General features: G+C 62.0%; 1 protein-coding gene across 1 annotated transcript in view; it reads left to right on the forward strand.

The window, feature by feature from the left end:
* The window catches only part of MUC2 (mucin 2, oligomeric mucus/gel-forming), a 29988-nt gene extending 15752 nt beyond the window's left edge, over positions 1-14236 (forward strand). Inside the window, exons 31-57 of the mRNA XM_049713413.1 lie at positions 938-1101; positions 1347-1471; positions 1643-2227; positions 2348-3283; positions 3455-4429; positions 5562-5595; positions 5690-5763; positions 5872-6095; positions 6142-6198; positions 6483-6667; positions 7037-7211; positions 7680-7927; positions 8479-8662; positions 8954-9179; positions 9851-10029; positions 10311-10380; positions 10501-10601; positions 10714-10745; positions 11218-11395; positions 11610-11714; positions 11943-11983; positions 12191-12313; positions 12409-12510; positions 12917-13045; positions 13250-13289; positions 13617-13743; positions 13845-14236. Of these exons, the coding sequence (XP_049569370.1) occupies positions 938-1101; positions 1347-1471; positions 1643-2227; positions 2348-3283; positions 3455-4429; positions 5562-5595; positions 5690-5763; positions 5872-6095; positions 6142-6198; positions 6483-6667; positions 7037-7211; positions 7680-7927; positions 8479-8662; positions 8954-9179; positions 9851-10029; positions 10311-10380; positions 10501-10601; positions 10714-10745; positions 11218-11395; positions 11610-11714; positions 11943-11983; positions 12191-12313; positions 12409-12510; positions 12917-13045; positions 13250-13289; positions 13617-13743; positions 13845-14067 (5642 nt within the window). The 3' untranslated portion in view covers positions 14068-14236. The remainder of the gene's footprint in view (positions 1-937; positions 1102-1346; positions 1472-1642; positions 2228-2347; positions 3284-3454; positions 4430-5561; positions 5596-5689; positions 5764-5871; positions 6096-6141; positions 6199-6482; positions 6668-7036; positions 7212-7679; positions 7928-8478; positions 8663-8953; positions 9180-9850; positions 10030-10310; positions 10381-10500; positions 10602-10713; positions 10746-11217; positions 11396-11609; positions 11715-11942; positions 11984-12190; positions 12314-12408; positions 12511-12916; positions 13046-13249; positions 13290-13616; positions 13744-13844) is intronic.
* Positions 14237-19191: the final 4955 nt, after the last annotated feature.

A 19191-nucleotide genomic window follows, 5' to 3' on the forward strand; every position in this document is an offset into this window, starting at 1 on the left:
ACCCCCACCACAATCACAATAGGGACTCCAACTCCGACCACTAGTGAGACCCCAACAACAGCACCTACCACCACTTCAACTGGGACTCCAACTCCGACCCCCACCACAACCACAACAGAGATTCCAACTCCAACCACTACAGAGACCCCAACCACAACACCCACCACCACTTCAGCTGGGACTCCAAGTCCGACCCCCAGCACAACCACAATAGGGACTCCAACTGCGACCACTACAGAGAGCCCAACCACAACACCCACCACCACTTCAACTGGGACTCCAACTGCGACAACCATCACGACCACAACAGAGATTCCAACTCCGACCACTACAGAGACCCCAGCCACAACATCCATCACCACTTCAACTGGGACTCCAACTGCGACCCCCACCACAAACTTAACAGAGACTCCAACTCCGACCACTACAGAGATCCCACCCACAACACCCACCACCACTTCAACTGGGACTCCAACTCCGACCCCCAGCACAACCACAACAGAGACTCCAAGCACTACAGAGACCCTGACCACAACACCCACCACCACTTCAACTGGGACTGCAACTGCAACTCCCATCACAACCACAATAGGGACTCCAACTCCAACCACTAGTGAGACCCCAACCACAGCACCTACCACCACTTCAACTGGGACTCCAACTCCGACCCCCACCACAACCACAAAAGAGATTCCAACTCTGACCACTACAGAGACCCCAACTGGGACACCCACCACCACTTCAACTGGGACTCCAACTCTGACCCCCAGCACCACCTCAACAGTGACTCCAACTCCAACCACTACGGAGACCGCAACCACAACACCCACCACCACAACAACAGGGACTCCAACTCCGACCCCCACCACAACTACAAGAGAGACTCCAACTCTGACCACTACAGAGACCCCAACCACAACACTGACCACCACTTCAGCTGGGACTCCAACTCCAACACCCACCACAACCACAACAGAGATTCCAACTCCACCCACTACAGAGACCGCAACCACAACACCCACCACCACTTCAACTGGGACTCCAACTGCGACCCCCATCACAACCACAACAGAGATTCCAACTCCGACCACTACAGAGACCGCAACCACAACACCCACCACCACTTCAACTGGGACTCCAACTGCGACCCCCATCACAACCACAACAGAGATTCCAACTCCGACCACTACAGAGACCCCAGCCACAACATCCATCACCACTTCAACTGGGACTCCAACTGCGACCCCCACCACAACCTTAACAGAGACTCCAACTCCGACCACTACAGAGATCCCACACACAACACCCACCACCACTTCAACTGGGACTCCAACTCCGACCCCCAGCACAACCACAACAGAGACTCCAAGCACTACAGAGACCCTGACCACAACACCCACCACCACTTCAACTGGGACTGCAACTGCAACTCCCATCACAACCACAATAGGGACTCCAACTCCAACCACTAGTGAGACCCCAACCACAGCACCTACCACCACTTCAACTGGGACTCCAACTCCGACCCCCACCACAACCACAAAAGAGATTCCAACTCTGACCACTACAGAGACCCCAACTGGGACACCCACCACCACTTCAACTGGGACTCCAACTCTGACCCCCAGCACCACCTCAACAGTGACTCCAACTCCAACCACTACGGAGACCGCAACCACAACACCCACCACCACAACAACAGGGACTCCAATTCCGACCCCCACCACAACTACAAGAGAGACTCCAACTCTGACCACTACAGAGACCCCAACCACAACACTGACCACCACTTCAGCTGGGACTCCAACTCCAACACCCACCACAACCACAACAGAGATTCCAACTCCACCCACTACAGAGACCGCAACCACAACACCCACCACCACTTCAACTGGGACTCCAACTGCGACCCCCATCACAACCACAACAGAGATTCCAACTCCGACCACTACAGAGACCTCAACCACAACACCCACCACCACTTCAACTGGGACTCCAACTGCGACCCCCATCACAACCACAACAGAGATTCCAACTCCGACCACTACAGAGACCCCAGCCACAACATCCATCACCACTTCAACTGGGAGTCCAACTGCGACCCCCACCACAACCTTAACAGAGACTCCAACTCCGACCACTACAGAGATCCCACCCACAACACCCACCACCACTTCAACTGGGACTCCAACTCCGACCCCCAGCACAACCACAACAGAGACTCCAAGCACTACAGAGACCCTGACCACAACACCCACCACCACTTCAACTGGGACTGCAACTGCAACTCCCATCACAACCACAATAGGGACTCCAACTCCAGCCACTAGTGAGACCCCAACCACAGCACCTACCACCACTTCAACTGGGACTCCAACTCCGACCCCCACCACAACCACAACAGAGATTCCAACTCTGACCACTACAGAGACCCCAACCACAACACCGACCATCACTTCAACTGGGACTCCAACTCCGACTCCCACCACAACCACAACAGAGATTCCAACCCCGACCACTACAGGGACCCTGACCACAGCACCCACCACTACTTCAACTGGGACTCCAACCACGACCCACAGCACAACCACAACAGAGATTCCAACTCCGACCACTACGGAGACCGCAACCACAACACCCACCACCACTTCAACTGGGACTCCAACTCCGACCCCCACGACAACCACAACAGAGATTCCAACCCCGACCACTACAGGGACCCTGACCACAGCACCCACCACTACTTCAACTGGGACTCCAAGCACGACCCACAGCACAACCCCAACAGAGATTCCAACTCCGATCACTACAGAGACCGCAACCACAACACCCACCACCACTTCAACTGGGACTCCAACTCCGACACCCAGCACAACTTCAACAGAAATTCCAACTCCACCCACTACAGAGACCGCAACCACAACACCCACCACCACTTCAACTGGGACTCCAACTGCGACCCCCATCACAACCACAACAGAGATTCCAACTCCGACCACTACAGAGACCCCAGCCACAACATCCATCACCACTTCAACTGGGACTCCAACTGCGACCCCCACCACAACCTTAACAGAGACTCCAACTCCGACCACTACAGAGATCCCACACACAACACCCACCACCACTTCAACTGGGACTCCAACTCCGACCCTCAGCACAACCACAACAGAGACTCCAAGCACTACAGAGACCCTAACCACAACACCCACCACCACTTCAATTGGGACTGCAACTCCAACTCCCACCACAACCACAATAGGGACTCCAACTCCAACCACTAGTGAGACCCCAACCACAGCACCTACCACCACTTCAACTGGGACTCCAACTCCAACTCCCACCACAACCACAACAGAGATTCCAACTCTGACCACTACAGAGACCCCAACTGGGACACCCACCACCACTTTAACTGGGACTCCAACTCTGACCCCCAGCACCACCTCAACAGTGACTCCAACTCCAACCACTACGGAGACCGCAACCACAACACCCACCACCACAACAACAGGGACTCCAACTCCGACCCCCACCACAACTACAAGAGAGACTCCAACTCTGACCACTACAGAGACCCCAACCACAACACTGACCACCACTTCAACTGGGACTCCAACTCCGACTCCCACCACAACCACAACAGAGATTCCAACCCCGACCACTACAGGGACCCTGACCACAGCACCCACCACTACTTCAACTGGGACTCCAACCACGACGCACAGCACAACCACAACAGAGATTCCAACTCCGACCACTACGGAGACCGCAACCACAACACCCACCACCACTTCAACTGGGACTCCAACTCCGACCCCCACGACAACCACAACAGAGATTCCAACCCCAACCAGTATGGAGACCCCAACCACAACACCCACCACCACTTCAACTGGGACTCCAACTCCGACACCCAGCACAACATCAACAGAGATTCCAACTCCACCCACTACAGAGACCGCAATCACAACACCCACCACCACTTCAACTGGGACTCCAACTCCGACACCCAGCACAACATCAACAGAGATTCCAACTCCGATCACTACAGAGACCCCAACCACAACACCCACCACCACTTCAACTGGGACTCCAACTGTGACCCCCATCACAACCACAACAGAGATTCCAACTCCGACCACTACAGAGACCCCAGCCACAACATCCATCACCACTTCAACTGGGACTCCAACTGCGACCCCCACCACAACCTTAACAGAGACTCCAACTCCGACCACTACAGAGATCCCACCCACAACACCCACCACCACTTCGACGGGGACTCCAACTCCGACCCTCAGCACAACCACAACAGAGACTCCAAGCACTACAGAGACCCTAACCACAACACCCACCACCACTTCAACTGGGACTGCAACTCCAACTCCCACCACAACCACAATAGGGACTCCAACTCCAACCACTAGTGAGACCCCAACCACAACACCCACCACCACTTCAACTGGGACTCCAACTCCGACCCCCAGCACAACCACAACAGAGATTCCAACTCCGACCACTACAGAGACCCCAAGCACAACACCCACCACCACTTCAACTGGGACTCCAACTCTGACTCCCAGCACCACCTCAACAGGGACTCCAACTCCAACCACTACAGAGATCCCAACCACAGCACCCACCACCACTTCAACTGGGACTCCAACTCCGACCACCACCACTACAGAGACAATCCCCACCACTATCACAACCACTGAGACCCCAACACCAATAACCACCACCACAGTGACCCCAACACCACCACTGACCACCAGCTCCACGGTGACTCCTACTCCGACCCTCACCATTAGCACCACCTCCACCGAGACTCCAACATCTACACCCACCATAACAGAGGCCCCAACTCCAGCATCCACCACCTCAGAAATCCCCTCCCCGACCACTGCCACATCCACAGAGACTCCAACCCCACCTCCCAACATTAGCACTACCAGCAGCACATCAAAATCTCTTCCTACGTCTTCCCCTCCAACCTCCCAGTCCACCTATCCCTTTTCCATGGAATCTACCACGCTTGTGACCACTGCCCCAACAATTGTGGAGACATATAGCACACCACAGACCCCAGCGTCGACAGAATCAGCCATCACTACAACAGGAGGAACCACGCCCTCTCCACCTACACCTGGCACCACCCCTCCAGGTACACAGAGACCATGGAACTTGTGTGGTTATTGGTGATGCGCTTACCGTTCCTTCTCCTGCCAGGGGAGCTTTACAACTCTTGGGACTTGAGACAGGTGCCCCCCACCCTACCCAGTGAGAGCGGTCCCCAAGAAGGCTCCAGGAGGGCTCGCCTGCCTCTCCTGCCCCCCAAGTCCCGATGCTGAGTGTTCAGGAAGCTGCTGACCCCACAGTACATCTCTCCTTGGGCATGGCTGCCTGTGGCCCACATCCCTCAGCCTATGGCTGTAAGATGGGCTACGTGGGCAAAGCCATCCTGAGGGGAGACCACCGAGGCATGTGTGGCCTCATGGGGAGTAGAGGCTGCCAGTCAGGTGCCATGGGAGACCCTCCCTCTGTCCCCCCTCTTCCAGCTGCACTTCTCCCTGGGGCTTTGCAGGGCAGCTGGTCAGCCTCTCTTGATGGACCAATGTCCTGTGGCTCTTGTGCTGCCTGGAGCTGGTGCCTCACCCCCGTGGCCCCCCTGTTACATACACCATAGACTGTGGGCCCTGACACTCTGCTCAACCCTGAGACTGAGGGCTGGGGAAATGGATGTGAGGCCTCCCACGCCAGGTACCACGTCCTTCGAGTGAGCTGCCCACATGCACTTGCCACCAGGCCGCCTGTGCATCTACGATGGGTGGACGCCCTCAGCCCTGACTGCACCCTCCATTCTTACAGGCTCGCCAACCTCGGCTTCCACCTCCTCGAAGACCGCTCCCACCCATGGAACCACGACTGGGCCCCCTTCATCCACCACAGGCCCCCCTTCCACACCCACACCCACTCCCGCGACTGTGTCAACGACTTCCACGGGAGCTTCCACACCAATAGGACACTCGTCGACCATGCCACCCACGCCACAGACCACCAGCACCTTGACCTCCAGTGTGACCACCCCTACGGTGATCCCATTAACCTCACCCCACATCACCACGAACATCGTCCCAGTCACCGCCGGCACTCAGAGGGAATGCTGCTATTTAAATAACACGTACTATGCCCCAGGTATCCAAGCTTTTCATTCTGACTCAGGCAATGCAGGCTGGCGGGACTTTGCGTTCCCAGCGCCCAGGGGTCAGTTGAAGGTCTAAACTGGGTGCTTGCTTGGGAAGCTGGATGCCAGCACGGGCGGATGTCTCCATGGCCAGCCCCGTGTGCTGCCACCACAAATCAGGGCTGAGTGAGGGTGGTGTGGACTGCTCTCTCGTGGCCTCTGTGGTGACCCGCCTGGGTATTCTGGTGGCCAGCCCTGTGTGGATGGGGTAAGGACTGGGTCTTTCCCCTTGCAGGTGAGCTGGTGTACAACAGCACACATGGGGACACCTGCTATTACGTGAACTGCTCGCTGGACTGCACCCTTGAGATCTTCAAGTGGTCCTGCCCATCCACACCCACCACCCAGCCATCCATGACATCCAGTGTGCCGCCCACCACCAAGCCCCCTGCGTGCCTGGACTTCGATCCTCCCAGACAGGTCTGTGTCTGTGGGTGGCTTTTGTCCCCTCGGGCACACCCCCCCACTATCTGGGTATCCAAAGCCCCAGGCGCTACCTTTCTGCTGGTCATGCCCCTGCCCCTATGCCCCACATCCCCAGTTGGGCGAAGGCTTTAGGCAGCTTGCTGCGCTCAGGGTCTGCTGTGGCCCTCCTACCTTCTCTCCCACATGCCCCTTGCTGTAGTGAGGTGGCTGGCTGCCCTCCTGGACGGGGTTGCCCTTTGCCTTCAGCCTCCTGGGCAGGGCTCTTAGGTGCTCACCTGGGGCCTCGCCTGCACGGCCCACCCCTCCTGTGTGAACCTGGGTGCCAGGCTGGTGCCGCTGACCCTGTGCCCTCCCCACCTGCAGGAGAACGAGACCTGGTGGCTGTGTAACTGCACCATGGCCACCTGCAAGTACAACAACACCGTGGAGCTCGTGGAGGTGAAGTGCGACCCCCCACCCATGCCCACCTGCTCCAACGGCCTCATGCCTGTGCGCGTCGAGGACCCCGACAAGTGCTGCTGGCACTGGGAGTGTGACTGTAAGCCCGACGCCGCAGAGACCCACCCCACCTGCTCCCCACTGTGTGTGTGGGGGCTGCAGACCCCAGGCTGTCGTGATGGCTTTGATGGCTGAGCACCCGCGGAGAGCCAGGCCCACGTTTGGAGCAGTTTCTCACGCCTCCTGCTTATTCCCCATCTCAGGCCAGGGGTCCGGGGGGAAGAGAGGGGCTTGCCTGGTGGAGCATGGCCACCGCCGAGGGGCCTGGGGTGGGGGTGGGGCAGAGCTGGAGTTGGAACCGAGGCCTGGCCACTGCGGGCTGAGTGCGGAAGGCACTCTTGGGGCCCAGATGTCCCACGTGCCCCAGGAACCAGACTCCGGGGCTTCCCTCAGTTTCTGCTTGCCCTTCCCACCTGACCCTTGACCCTTGGTCCCTGTCCTTGACCCTGTCCCTGTCCCAGCCCCCAGCCCATGGCTCGGCACTGGCTCACCCCAGCTCCCTCTGCAGGCTACTGCACGGGCTGGGGGGACCCGCACTACGTCACCTTCGATGGGCTCTACTACAGCTACAAGGGCAACTGCACGTACGTGCTGGTGGAGGAGGTCACTCCCACCATGGACAACTTCGGGGTCTACATCGACAACCAGCACTGCGACATCGACAGCCAAGTGTCCTGCCCCCGCACGCTCATCGTGCGCCATGAGACCCAGGAGGTGCTGATCAAGACCGTGCACACGATGCCCATGAGGGTGCAGGTACGTTGGCTGGGGAAGGGTGTCCACGGCGGGGCGCACTGATGTGGGCTCCCTTAGCCGGTGGGAGGCTGGGCTTCCTCCCCCAGAGCCAGGCTTGGAGAGGGCAGGGCGGCGCTCAGCGGACACATTTCTGTGTCTGGCCCTCTGGAGGCATTCAGGGACCTCTTGACCTCCCCCTCTCATGCCCCTGCCACCCACCCTGGGCACAGGTCTCTGTGGCAGAAGCCCCCTCCCTGAGGACAGGGGTGAGTGGGGAGGGGCCCTGAACACACTGCACGGAGTTGTTGGTTCCCGTGGCCCGGGGAGTCCTACCCCCTGCACGGGGGCCCCCAGGTCTCCGGGGGACTCTGAGGACAGCGGCCCTGCCACCTTGCCCCTGAGACGAGTCAGGACAAGGATCAGAAGAGGGAAGGGGGAGAGGGACGGGCAGAGATCCCTGCACTGGGCGCTCAGCCTGAGGACAGGCGGGGGAGGGTGACCCCAGGTGCCTCCGGAGGCACAGCTCCTCCCGCCCTGCTGCCCTTCCCTGACCCCAGATGTCTCGGCCACAGGTGCAGGTCAACAGGCAGGCCGTGGCGATGCCCTATAGAAAGTACGGGCTGCAGGTGTACCAGTCAGGCATCAACTATGTGGTGGACATCCCTGAGCTGGGTGCCCTCATCTCCTATGACAGCCTTTCCTTCTCCATCCGGCTGCCCTACCACCGGTTCGGCAACAACACGAAGGGCCAGTGTGGTGAGCCTCTCGCCCCCCGTGCGCTGCCCCAGGGAGGGTGTCAGGGCTGCGGCTGGCTGCGGGCGCCTGCTCCCACGGCTGTGGTTCTCAGCGCCGTGCAGGCCCCCACTGCCTTATTTGGGCTGGGCTCCTGTGGGAAGCCAATAGGAGCCTAGTCTAGTCTGTGCCCTTGGCCCCGGCCAGCCGGCCACTGGGGACCTGGGCTGGGAGGGGCTGGGTCCTGGGGGCTTTGCCCAGCCTGCTGGACAGCTGGGCTTGGCTCAGGGACACGTGGCCTTCCTGCCGACACAGGCACGTGCACCAACAGCACCTCGGATGACTGCATGCTGCCCGGTGGGGAGGCCGTTGCCAGCTGCGAGGTCGCGGCTGGCCACTGGGTGGTGAACGACCCCTCGGAGCCGCAGTGTCCCCACAGGGGCTTCACCACCGAGCGCCCGGCCGCCTGGCCGTCGGTGGGCAGCAGCACAACCACCGGGACACGCTCTCCGTCTCCGCTCTGCGAGCTCATCAAGGACAGGTGATCCCGGCCCGGGCCCAGCTGCACCCCTGCTGGTCTGCGGAGAAGAGGCCACAAGGGCTGAGCCTGGGGCTGGGGAGGCAGAAGGAGGTCACAGTGGGGCCCAGGACTCGGGCTCCTGATTTCCATGGGGCTGAGTGTCCCGTAAGGCATCCCTGTGCCCTTTGTGACCCCCCCATCTCTCCTGCCTCCTGGGCTGGTGCAGGGGCGGTTGGGCTTGAATCCTGGGTAGAGACTAGTTGACTCGGGACAGAGTTCGCATCCAGGACTGATGCTGGGGAGGGGTATTTGGGCTTAGACAGAGAGGGGGCGCTCCCAAAGCTGGCATCCCCGGGAGCGAGCAGCTTGTCCCCAGAGGTGGGCGAGTCGGGGCTGGGAGGTTCCCTGCTGGTGCTGCTGGAGGGGGGTCTTGGCACCCCGTGGCCGTTTAGACACGAAGCTTCCATCTCCGGCCCAAGCACAGCGCCTCATCCTCGGGCCACAGTGCTGGCCCCCCTACCCCAAGGCCAGCCCCGCCGCTCTGCTCCCACCCTCAGCCCACGGGCACCTGTCTGGTGGTGCAGGCTGAGCCGGGCCCCGGGGGACAGCCCGGGTGGAGGTGCTGGGCAGGGGGTATTGTGAGAGAGGCTGGGGCACCGGCCAGACCGTGACCTGCAGCCCTCCACCCGCAGCTTGTTCGCCCGGTGCCACGCTGTGGCATCCCCCAGGCACTACTACGAAGGCTGCACATCCGACAGCTTCGCTGCGCCCGGCTCAGGCCTGGAGTGTGCCAGCCTGCAGACCTACGCCGCCCTCTGTGCCCAGAAGGGCATCTGCGTCGACTGGCGGAGCCGCACCGGCGGGGCCTGCCGTGAGTGCCTGCCTGCCCCGTCCCGGGCTCTGCTGGGCGCTGTGCCGGGAGCCAGACTGGGGTGGGGGGACAGGCCACCAGAAGAGCCGCCTTGCTCAGCACCCGGCGGGCTGGGCCCCCTCCTCCTGGCTTGGGACAGCACGGGGGGCTGAGGCCACGCTGAGCCCGTGCGGGTGTGTCGGGTCCTGTTTGGGAGGGGCTGGGCACGATGTCACTTGGGGGTTAGGGTGGGGGACACAGGCTTTCCCCCTCTGACTCTGGTTCCTGCCCCCTCCCCGCAGCGGTGACGTGCCCGGCGCACCGCGAGTACCGGGCCTGTGGTCCCGTGGAGGAGCCCACCTGCAGGTCCAGGTCAGTCGCCGTGGATGCGTCGGGGCGGTGGGCTGTCCCTCTGACCGTGCTCCCGGCCGGTGTGTCAGGGCTGGTCGTCCAGTCTGTCCCCTCGCCGTCTCATGATGCTCTCCCCCCCAGCCCCACCCAGGCAAACAGCCCACGCCTGGCGGAAGGCTGCTTCTGTCCCAAGGGCACCACCAGCTACGCGCCCGGCTTCGACGTCTGCGTGGACCTGTGCGGTAGGCTGCCTGCCAGAGGCCGCTACTCCTCCCTGGGGCTGAGGCCAGCTCCCACGTGCTGGGGCTGTGCTCACGGGGCTGTGCTCACGGGGCCTGTCTCCTTCCTTCCTAGGCTGCGTGGGGCCCGACAACGTGCCCAGAGAGGTAGGCCGACACCCTTGGTGCTGGGACTGGACACTCCCACGAGCCCTGCATTTTGGGAGGTGGGATGGGTTGGAATGAGAACCTGGGACCCTTGGAGGCTATAATGAGTAATGAGTGATTTAAGTCCTGGAAGGCTGAGCTAGCAGGGGGATCCACCCACTAGCCATTTCATGCTCTGTCTACACCTGCGACGGCGTCTGCAGTGTTGAGCGTGTCTCCTGCGCGTGGTTGGCTCTTTAGCTCCACGCTGTGTGAGCCCCACAGAGGCACGTGGCGCGTCTGCCCCGCACCAGGCCTGTGTGTGCACACGCTGGTGAGCAGGTCTCGGTTGTGATGTGAGTGTCCTGGCCCAGGACCTGCCTTGTGCGCTCAGAGCGGGGAGGGCGCGGGCTTTCCCGCAGGCCGCCGGGTGCAGCGCTGCCTCGGGCTGACCGGCGCCCGCTCTCCCCCTGTTCGCCCCTCCTCCCTGCAGTTTGGGGAGCACTTTGAGTTCGACTGCAAGGACTGCATCTGCCTGGAGGGGGGCAGCGGCATCATCTGCAGGCCCAAGACATGCCACCCCAGGCCCCGCGTGGAGTGCAAGGAGAAAGGCACCTACACTGTCACAGAGGTCGACCCCGCAAACGTCTGCTGCAACATCACCTCTTGCAGTAAGGCGTCCGCGGGGCAGGGAGCGGGCCTGGCCCTGCTGTGATTTCTGGAGGTGGGGGCCTCAGGGCGTGTCCGCAGGAGGGTGGGCGTCGGTGGGGCCATGGGGGTCCAGACCCCGGGTCCCTCTGCTGCAGGCCCCCGCCCTGTGCAGGGTGGTGTCGGGGCTCGGCCAGCTAGCAGCCGTGCTCACTGGGGTGTCTCCCCCGTTTTCAGAATGCAACACCAGCCTGTGCAGGGATAACCCCCCGCCGTGCCCGCTGGGCTTCGAGGTGAAGAGCAAAATGGTTCCTGGGAGGTGCTGCCCCTTCTACTCGTGTGGTAGGTGGGCCGGGGTGGGGGATGAAGGAGGTCTAGGCCGGGCAGCCGGGCTGGGGCTGGGCAGTGGTGTGATGGGGGGATGGGGAGGTGGGGGGGTGGGGCTGAAGTGGCCCCTGCCTGGGGGCTCAAGTTCTGCCCAGCGGATGCACCCAGCCCAGTCCGCTGGCTCTGCGTCCACGTGGGCTCAGGCAGGACAGTCTGACCTTCGTTCCTCTTCTTCCCCCCAAGTACCCAAGGGCGTGTGTGTTCTCCGGAACGCTGAGTACCAGGTGAGCCCTGACGGGCTGCGGGGAGTGGGGCCGGGTGCACAGAGGGCATGGGGTTTGGCAGGCTCTTGGCTGGCCCGGTGAGGGGCCCTGCTCTGGGGGCTCTCGGCCCCGGGCGCCCAGCTCACCTGCTGGTGATGGGGGGCGGTGCCCTGGAGGAGGGGAGGTGCCTTGGAGGCCCCGCCTAACCTTCCCTCCCCGTGCCCGAAGCCCGGTTCTCCAGTCTTCTCCTCCAAGTGCCAGAACTGCACGTGCACCGACCGCAGGGACAACGCCACGCAGCTCAACGTTGTCTCCTGCACCCACGTGCCTTGCAACACCTCCTGCAACCGCGTAAGCACCCCGTGCCCAGACAAGTGCGGCCCGCCCACCGCCGTCCCCGCGCAGCCCTTCCTCTTTCGATGCCAGCCCGCCCGGGTGTCCTGCAGGGCTTTGAGCTGGTGGACGTCCCCGGCGAGTGTTGCAAGAAGTGTCAGCAGACCCAGTGCATCGTCATCAACCAGCCCGGCAGCCAGAGCGTGGTCCTGAAGGTGCACATGCCTGTCCTTCCCCGCCCGGGGCAAGGCTGAGTCTCCCCCGGGGCTGCAAGGCTGTCCACGTCCTGTCTCTTATCAGGACACCTGCCATGGGATTTTGGCCCCCTGTCCCTCCCCCACGCCCCGGGTAATCCAGGATGGTCTCACCTGGAGATCTTTAACTCAGCTCCCTCTGAAAGACACCCTTTCCAGGTCAGGTCACCTCTGCGGGATGTGCGGGTTAGGTTGTGGAGCCGTCTGTGGACTACAGGCTGGTAGTCCCTGGGCCCCTCCTGGGTGCCACCGGCCTGGTGGCCCCGGGCCTGTGGGCTGCACTCGGCAGGGTGTTCGGGGTGTCTCCAGTTGCCTTTCTGGGTGAGACTCCTGCCAGGCCTCCCACAGACCCTCCTCTGGCCCACAGCCTGGGGACATGAAGAGAGACCCCCTGAACAACTGTACCTTCTTCAGCTGCATGAAGATACATGACCAGTTCATCTCATCCGTCTCCAGCATCACCTGCCCCGACTTTGACCCCAGCACCTGTCTCCCGGTGAGCGGGCCCATCACTGCTGGGAGTGGGGGTCCCCGATGTTCCTGAGCGGCTGGCCCGCCAGCACCAGGACAGCAGCCTCCAGCCTGGAGGGTCTGCTGTGGGCCCTTATGCAGGAACGGCCGCGTGCACCCCCGTGGCAAGCGGGGGGCTGTCACTGCTCGGGGAGGCCTGCGAGTCCCAGCTGCTTCTCCTTCCCGCCAGGGCTCCATCACGCTCATGCCCAATGGCTGCTGCAGGAAATGTGAGTTCCAGCGGGTGGCTCCTGGGGCGCGGGGCGCGGCGGCCTGGCAGCGGGCTCCACCCGGGCCCCTTGGAGGGAGGACAGCACGAGGGGATGGTGCCCCGGGAATCTCGTCCCCTCGGTGCCACTCTCAGCTGGACGCTGAGTTCGAAGGCATCACCTGGGCTGCCCAGGAAGCCTGAATCCCTTCCTGAGAAGCAGGACAGAGCTCAGCTTACTTGAGGGCGGCCGAGGTGGGGTGCTTGGGGAGGGGAGAGGAAGCAGTGAGGGGGAGTGAGAGGGCCCTGCATGGTGGAGACCCCCCGAACCTCTGCCCCCTCTCCCCAGGCCTCCCTCGCAATGAGACCAGGGTCCCCTGCTCCACTGTCCCGGTCGTCAGGGAAATTTCGCACAACGGCTGCACCAAGCTGGTCACCATGAACGACTGTTCCGGGTCCTGCGGGACCTTCGCCATGTGAGGCCCAGGCCGCGAGTGGCCCTGGTGGGGGCCGTGGGGGGGGCGGGGGCTGCGTCCGCGCCAGCAGGCAGTGGCGCCTCACCCCGGCTGCTCTGCAGGTACTCGGCCGAGGCCCAGTCCCTGGACCACAGGTGCTCCTGTTGCAAGGAGCAGCGCACCAGCCAGCGGGAGGTGACGCTGCAGTGCCCGGACGGGCGCGGGCTCAACCACACCTACACCCACATCGACAGCTGTCTGTGCCAGGACACCATGTGCGAACTGCCCCCCTGGCGCAGGGCCCGGCGCTCTGGCCTCAGGGACCTGGGCCCGGGGCAGGGGTGAGCGGGGAGCGCTCGGCCACACAGGCCCCGCCTCCACCGTCCATACACCCCCTCTATTGACCCTCTGAGCTTCCTCGCCTCCTAATCTGACCTTCTCTCTGCAGATATTTATTCTCCAAAAGCCTTTGTTTGATTCTCTGCTTTTCCGAAATAAACTCAGGCAGACACTGCGCTGCTGTGTTTCAGTAGAGGCTGGGCGTCGGGTGGGCCACCGTGCACGGCCGAGGTCTGGCTGATTCCTGGGGAGCGAGTGGGCTCCGGCCACCAGGCTCTGCACACAGGACCGGGGGGACACAGTGCCCAGGGGCCTGGCCTGGCTTCGGCAAACCCCGGAAGGCACTGTCCTGCCCTCTCCTGCCCTTGGCATGCACGAAGCCCTGGCGGGGCCACCGAGATGCAGGTGGCCCCCCGCTGCAGGAAGCCCCCTGTGCCCGATTTTGTGAAGAAGGATGCAGTCCCTTTAGCAGCCATTATGCTGCCTGTGCACCTGTTTGCGTGCATGTGAGTGTGTGTTCGCATATGTGACCTGTGTGTGAATGTGCACACGTTTGCATGTGTGTGTGAAATGCACCAACCCCTGGGGAAAATAGAGAAGGTCCTGGTCCACAGACGGGGGCAGCATGCCGACGCCTGCTGCAAAAACTGACAAAAAGTGACCTTATGGGTCCTTCCGGGCTGCCGTAACGCAGCTGGCCGCAGGGCCTCCGGCTGGCTCTGGGGACCAGGCCAGGAAGTGGCCCTGTGTGCGTGCGTGTGTCCACGTGTCCACACGCCCACGTGTGTCTGGGGACCTGCTCTGTGCGCTGGCTGAGATACCAGAATGGTAATTCTAGGGAAGGGACCCTCTGGTCCTTTTACCGTAGAGCGAGGCTGGCAGCCGTGGAGACCCACGGGGTTGGGAGGGGAGCAGTTGCTTCTCTCTGACCAGGTGGTGGGGGAGTGGGGGCCCTGGGTTCCTGGGCTGAGGACCCCCAGGTGTAGTAATCCAACCTGTGAGCATCCTTGGAGACCTAAGGGGAGGGCACTCTCCCCCCGGGGCCCAGGTACAGTCTGCTGTCACATTTACACCTGATACCTGTCGGCCACATTTACAGCTGGCTCATGGGTGCTGGATGAAGCTGCCCAGGGCCCAGCCGTGCTTGCACAGGGCGGACCCAGGCCCCCTACCTCCCCTCCACCCCCTGCCTCCTGCCGAGCTGGGCTGAGGCCACTGCCCTCCCCTCAGCCACCTGACCCCTCCCCCACCTGACCCCCACCTGACACCAGGTCAGGACACCCCAGCACAGCAGTACCACCCTGGATCCCGGGCTCCTGGTGACTTCAGGAGCTCATACTGCACCTGGCCCAGCCCGTGGACTCCCCGGTGGTCAGTTGGCCTGGGATGGACTTGGAGTCATCAAGTCCCCTCCTAAAGCAGATTTGTTAAGGGGACAGAGGGGTTGCCCACCCCTGCTTTGTGGCCACGTGGGGTCCTGGGTGCCTCAGAGCCAGCCCTGCTGGTAAGCGGTCACTGAGCCCACCCCAGGCTCTCAGCTGTTCCTCTGTCCCTCCTGGGCCATGAAGGCTGTGAGCTCCATTCACTCAGTGTGTGGCCTGTTGCCTGGACCTGGACCCGAGCCCCAGGCCCGGCAGCTCCAGCCCCGGCCGCGAGACCTGTAGGACAGGCCCGGGGGGAGGGCGCTGGGGCCGGCGCTGGGTCGGGGGGTGGTGTCAGGCTCTGGCCAGCATCCTCCTTGGCCTCCCAGGTCCCCACTGCTGCCCCGCTAGCCCTGGCCTCACAGCTGTGAAACGGGGGTTCCCGGGTGACCAGGGGTGGGCAAAGGTGGGTTGTGCCCCCAGGCCCGCTGATTTAAGCAGAACAGCCCTGACTTTTTTCTCTTGGACACGGAGTTTCCATGAAGTTTTGCTTGGAAAGAGGTTTTTGGCTTAAAAATAGTTTGACAGGGACTTCCCTGGTGGTCCAGTGGTGGCTAAGACTCTGCATTCCCAGGGCAGGGGGCCCGGGTCCCATCCCTGGTCAGGGAACTAGATCCCGCGCACCGCAGCTGAGTCCGAATGTTGCAACTAAGACCCGGTGCAGCCAAATAAATAAATAAATATTAAAAAAATAGTTCGACAAAATCATCGGCAGATGGCGGGAGGCCGCGGCCCTGTCCCCCGAGAGGAACCCGCGGGCGCCTCCCGCCCACCCCGCACGTCGAGCGCTCATGGACGAATGAACCAGGGAGCGCGTGAGCAGAGGAACCATCCACACGCCAGCCTCTGCGCACGACCCCAGGCCCACGAAGACCCAGGCGGGGGCGGGGGGCCCGGGGGGGGGTAGGTACCGATTCATTGTTTCGCTTCCGTCAGGCCAACGGTTCCTGCCCCACCCCCCTGTTTAGATGCGGGCTCTGAGGGCTCTGCTGTCTGCCGGACACCTGTACGGTGGGTGGCAACCCGGCCCTCTGCTCAGAGAGCAACCGCCTGGGCCCTGCCCCTCCCTCCGCGCTCCCAGCCCAGCCCCTCTCCCACTTCAGCCTTCCGATCCTGCGGAGACCCCAGGCCCTGGGGCTGCTCCACAGGTGCTCCCCGCCTGCCCCAGACCTGGTTTCTAGCTGGGGAGGGGTCCCCATGGAGACCCCAGGCCGGGCCCACACCGCCGATGGATGCAAAGCCCGGACGCCAGGTGGTTCCCTGCTCCCCAGTCCGCGGCCCCTCTCCTGGTCTGGGTCTCTGGGCTGAGCTCCCCTTTCCACTGACGCCTCTGGGGCCGATCTCTCCTCTGACCAGAGGCAGAGAGGCCTCCACCTGCCTCCACCGCCTCTGCCCCCCCAGGCTCTCAGGCACCGCTGTGCCAGGGCAGAGGCGGCAGATGTTCCCAACCACCTGGGTGGCCCGGGGGACACCTTCTGTAAATGGGGACTTGGCAGAACAGGTGCGTCCCTGTCCGGACAGCCTGCCCCCTCCGCCTGCACACGGCCCACCCAGGTCACAGAGGCGTTGGAGGGTCAGGATGGGGGACAGGGAGGGAGGAGGGCGGGCAGCCTGCAGCCCCCTCCCCTCTCCAGCTGCTCTCTCTTCCTCCTCACCTGGCTCACCACCCAGAGCTGTGTCCTCCTAGGACTCCCTAGGGGTACGCCCCTGGAGCCACGGCCATCTGCTTCTCCCACGGCCCATGGTGGGCTGTCCCCTGTCTGGGGTGCCCCCAGGGCACAGGAGACAAGGACCAGGTCAGCCAGGTGGGCGGCCCTGCCCCGGGGACCTGGAAGCTGGGCTACAAGGTCTCCGCCACTGTCTTGGGTGCCGTGGGAACAGGGCCAGGCTTGGGACAAAGTAACTGCCCCTCTCCATGCTGCCCCACCCGCCCTGGGTCGTCACAGCTCCTCCCCGCTTCCCGCAGCCTGCCCTCCTCTGCCCCTGGCCAGGAGGCTATGTAAGAGTAAAACACCTCACTGTTGGCTAAGTGCCTGTTTCTCCTGCTGCCCCCGTGGACCCTCACGCTACAAGGGCCCTGACACAGGGTTCACTCCAACCCTGTTTTCAGTAGGAAAACAGGCCTGGAGGGCAAGGGGCTCCCAAGGCCACCAAGTGGACCCCGAGGCAGAGTTGACCAGGCCATGGGTCCTTCTGCTGCATGCCGCCTTCCCCCCCCGCCCCACCCCAGCAGGTGACCCCCCCACCCCCCGCCGTTCCCTCGAGCTCACTGATGCTGGACGGGCCCCAGGGCAGGGCCCACAGGTTCCCACCAGGCCTCATGGCACTGCAGCTCAGCTACGCTCGACCCCTGGATGCCGGCTGGCCCACGCTGTCCGGGGTGGCGGGCCTGCAGCGTGGCCTTCAGGGGTGCCCATGGCCATGGTGCCCACTCGGGCTCCAGCTGTGCAGGCCACTCTGTGCCTGCTGTGCCCCTTCAGGTCCTCACTTCACAGCGGGATTGTGACCATAACAACCGACAGGTAGTGCCTGGCTTGCTGCTACCCAGGCCTTCCAGAGGCTACGCTCGCCCCCAGACACTTGCCCCCCACCACAGGGGAAGGCCGCAGAGCCAAGACCCCTGCTGGGGCCCGGGAGGGATGGGGTCTCCTAGGCACCCTGCGGGATCGCAGGTTGTCAACCCTGGGGCAACACTTCTCGGGCTCTGTGGGGCTCCACCTGTGAGGGGAGCCCTGGGCCCACAGCCTGGCCCTCGATCGCAGGGCTGCGGTGGAGACCCCAGTGGTGAGAACACAGCCTCGTTCTGAGATGCTGCCCGGGCCTCCCATGGTGTGATAGCCCTGCGCACACCCAGAGCCTGGACATTAGATAAGGACCGGACTTAGGATTTCCATCACGAGTTCCCACCTTGCTTTCCCCAGGGCACCTTTTATTTTATTTACTTATTTTTAAATATTTATGTATTTAATTAATTATTTGGGGGGTGCTGCATCGGGTCTTGGTTGAGGAATGCGGGATCTTTCGTTGTGATGCTCGGGCTTCTCTCTAGTTGTGGCATGCAGGGTTTTCTCTCTCTAGTTGTGGCGCGTGGGCTCTGTACTTGGCGGCACGCAGCCTCTCCCGTGGCACGCGGGCTTAGTTGTTCCACGGCATGTGGGATCTTAGTTCCCCAACCAGGGATCGAACCCACGTCCCCTGCATTGGAAGGCAGATTCTTTACCACTGGACCACCAGGGAAGTCCCTCCCGGGGCACCTTTTATTTATTTATTTATTTATCTCTCTAACATCACCTCTTTATCACAACGACGCTAGCTGAACCAAATATCACAAAGTAAACCCCAAAGGCCTCTCAAAAGTCGTATTTACAGAATATTTTACAATATAGGAAATGCTTGTTCTACAGTAAGTTTTTTTTTTTTTTTTTTTTTTGCAGTACGCGGGCCTCTCACTGTCGTGGCCTCTCCCGTTGTGGAGCACAGGCTCCGGACGTGCAGGCTCAGCGGCCATGGCTCACGGGCCCAGCCGCTCTGCGGCACGTGGGATCCTGCCAGACCGGGGCACAAACCCGCGTCCCCTGCATCGGCAGGCGGACTCTCAACCACTGCGCCACCAGGGAAGCCCTACAGTAAGTTTTTAAATACTAAATTTGATCCGATGTCATATGCAAAAAAGTATGCATAGAAAAAATTTTTTAACATATGTATATAG

This window comes from Orcinus orca, chromosome 8, assembly GCF_937001465.1.
Source record: "Orcinus orca chromosome 8, mOrcOrc1.1, whole genome shotgun sequence".
Lineage (NCBI taxonomy): Eukaryota > Metazoa > Chordata > Mammalia > Artiodactyla > Delphinidae > Orcinus > Orcinus orca.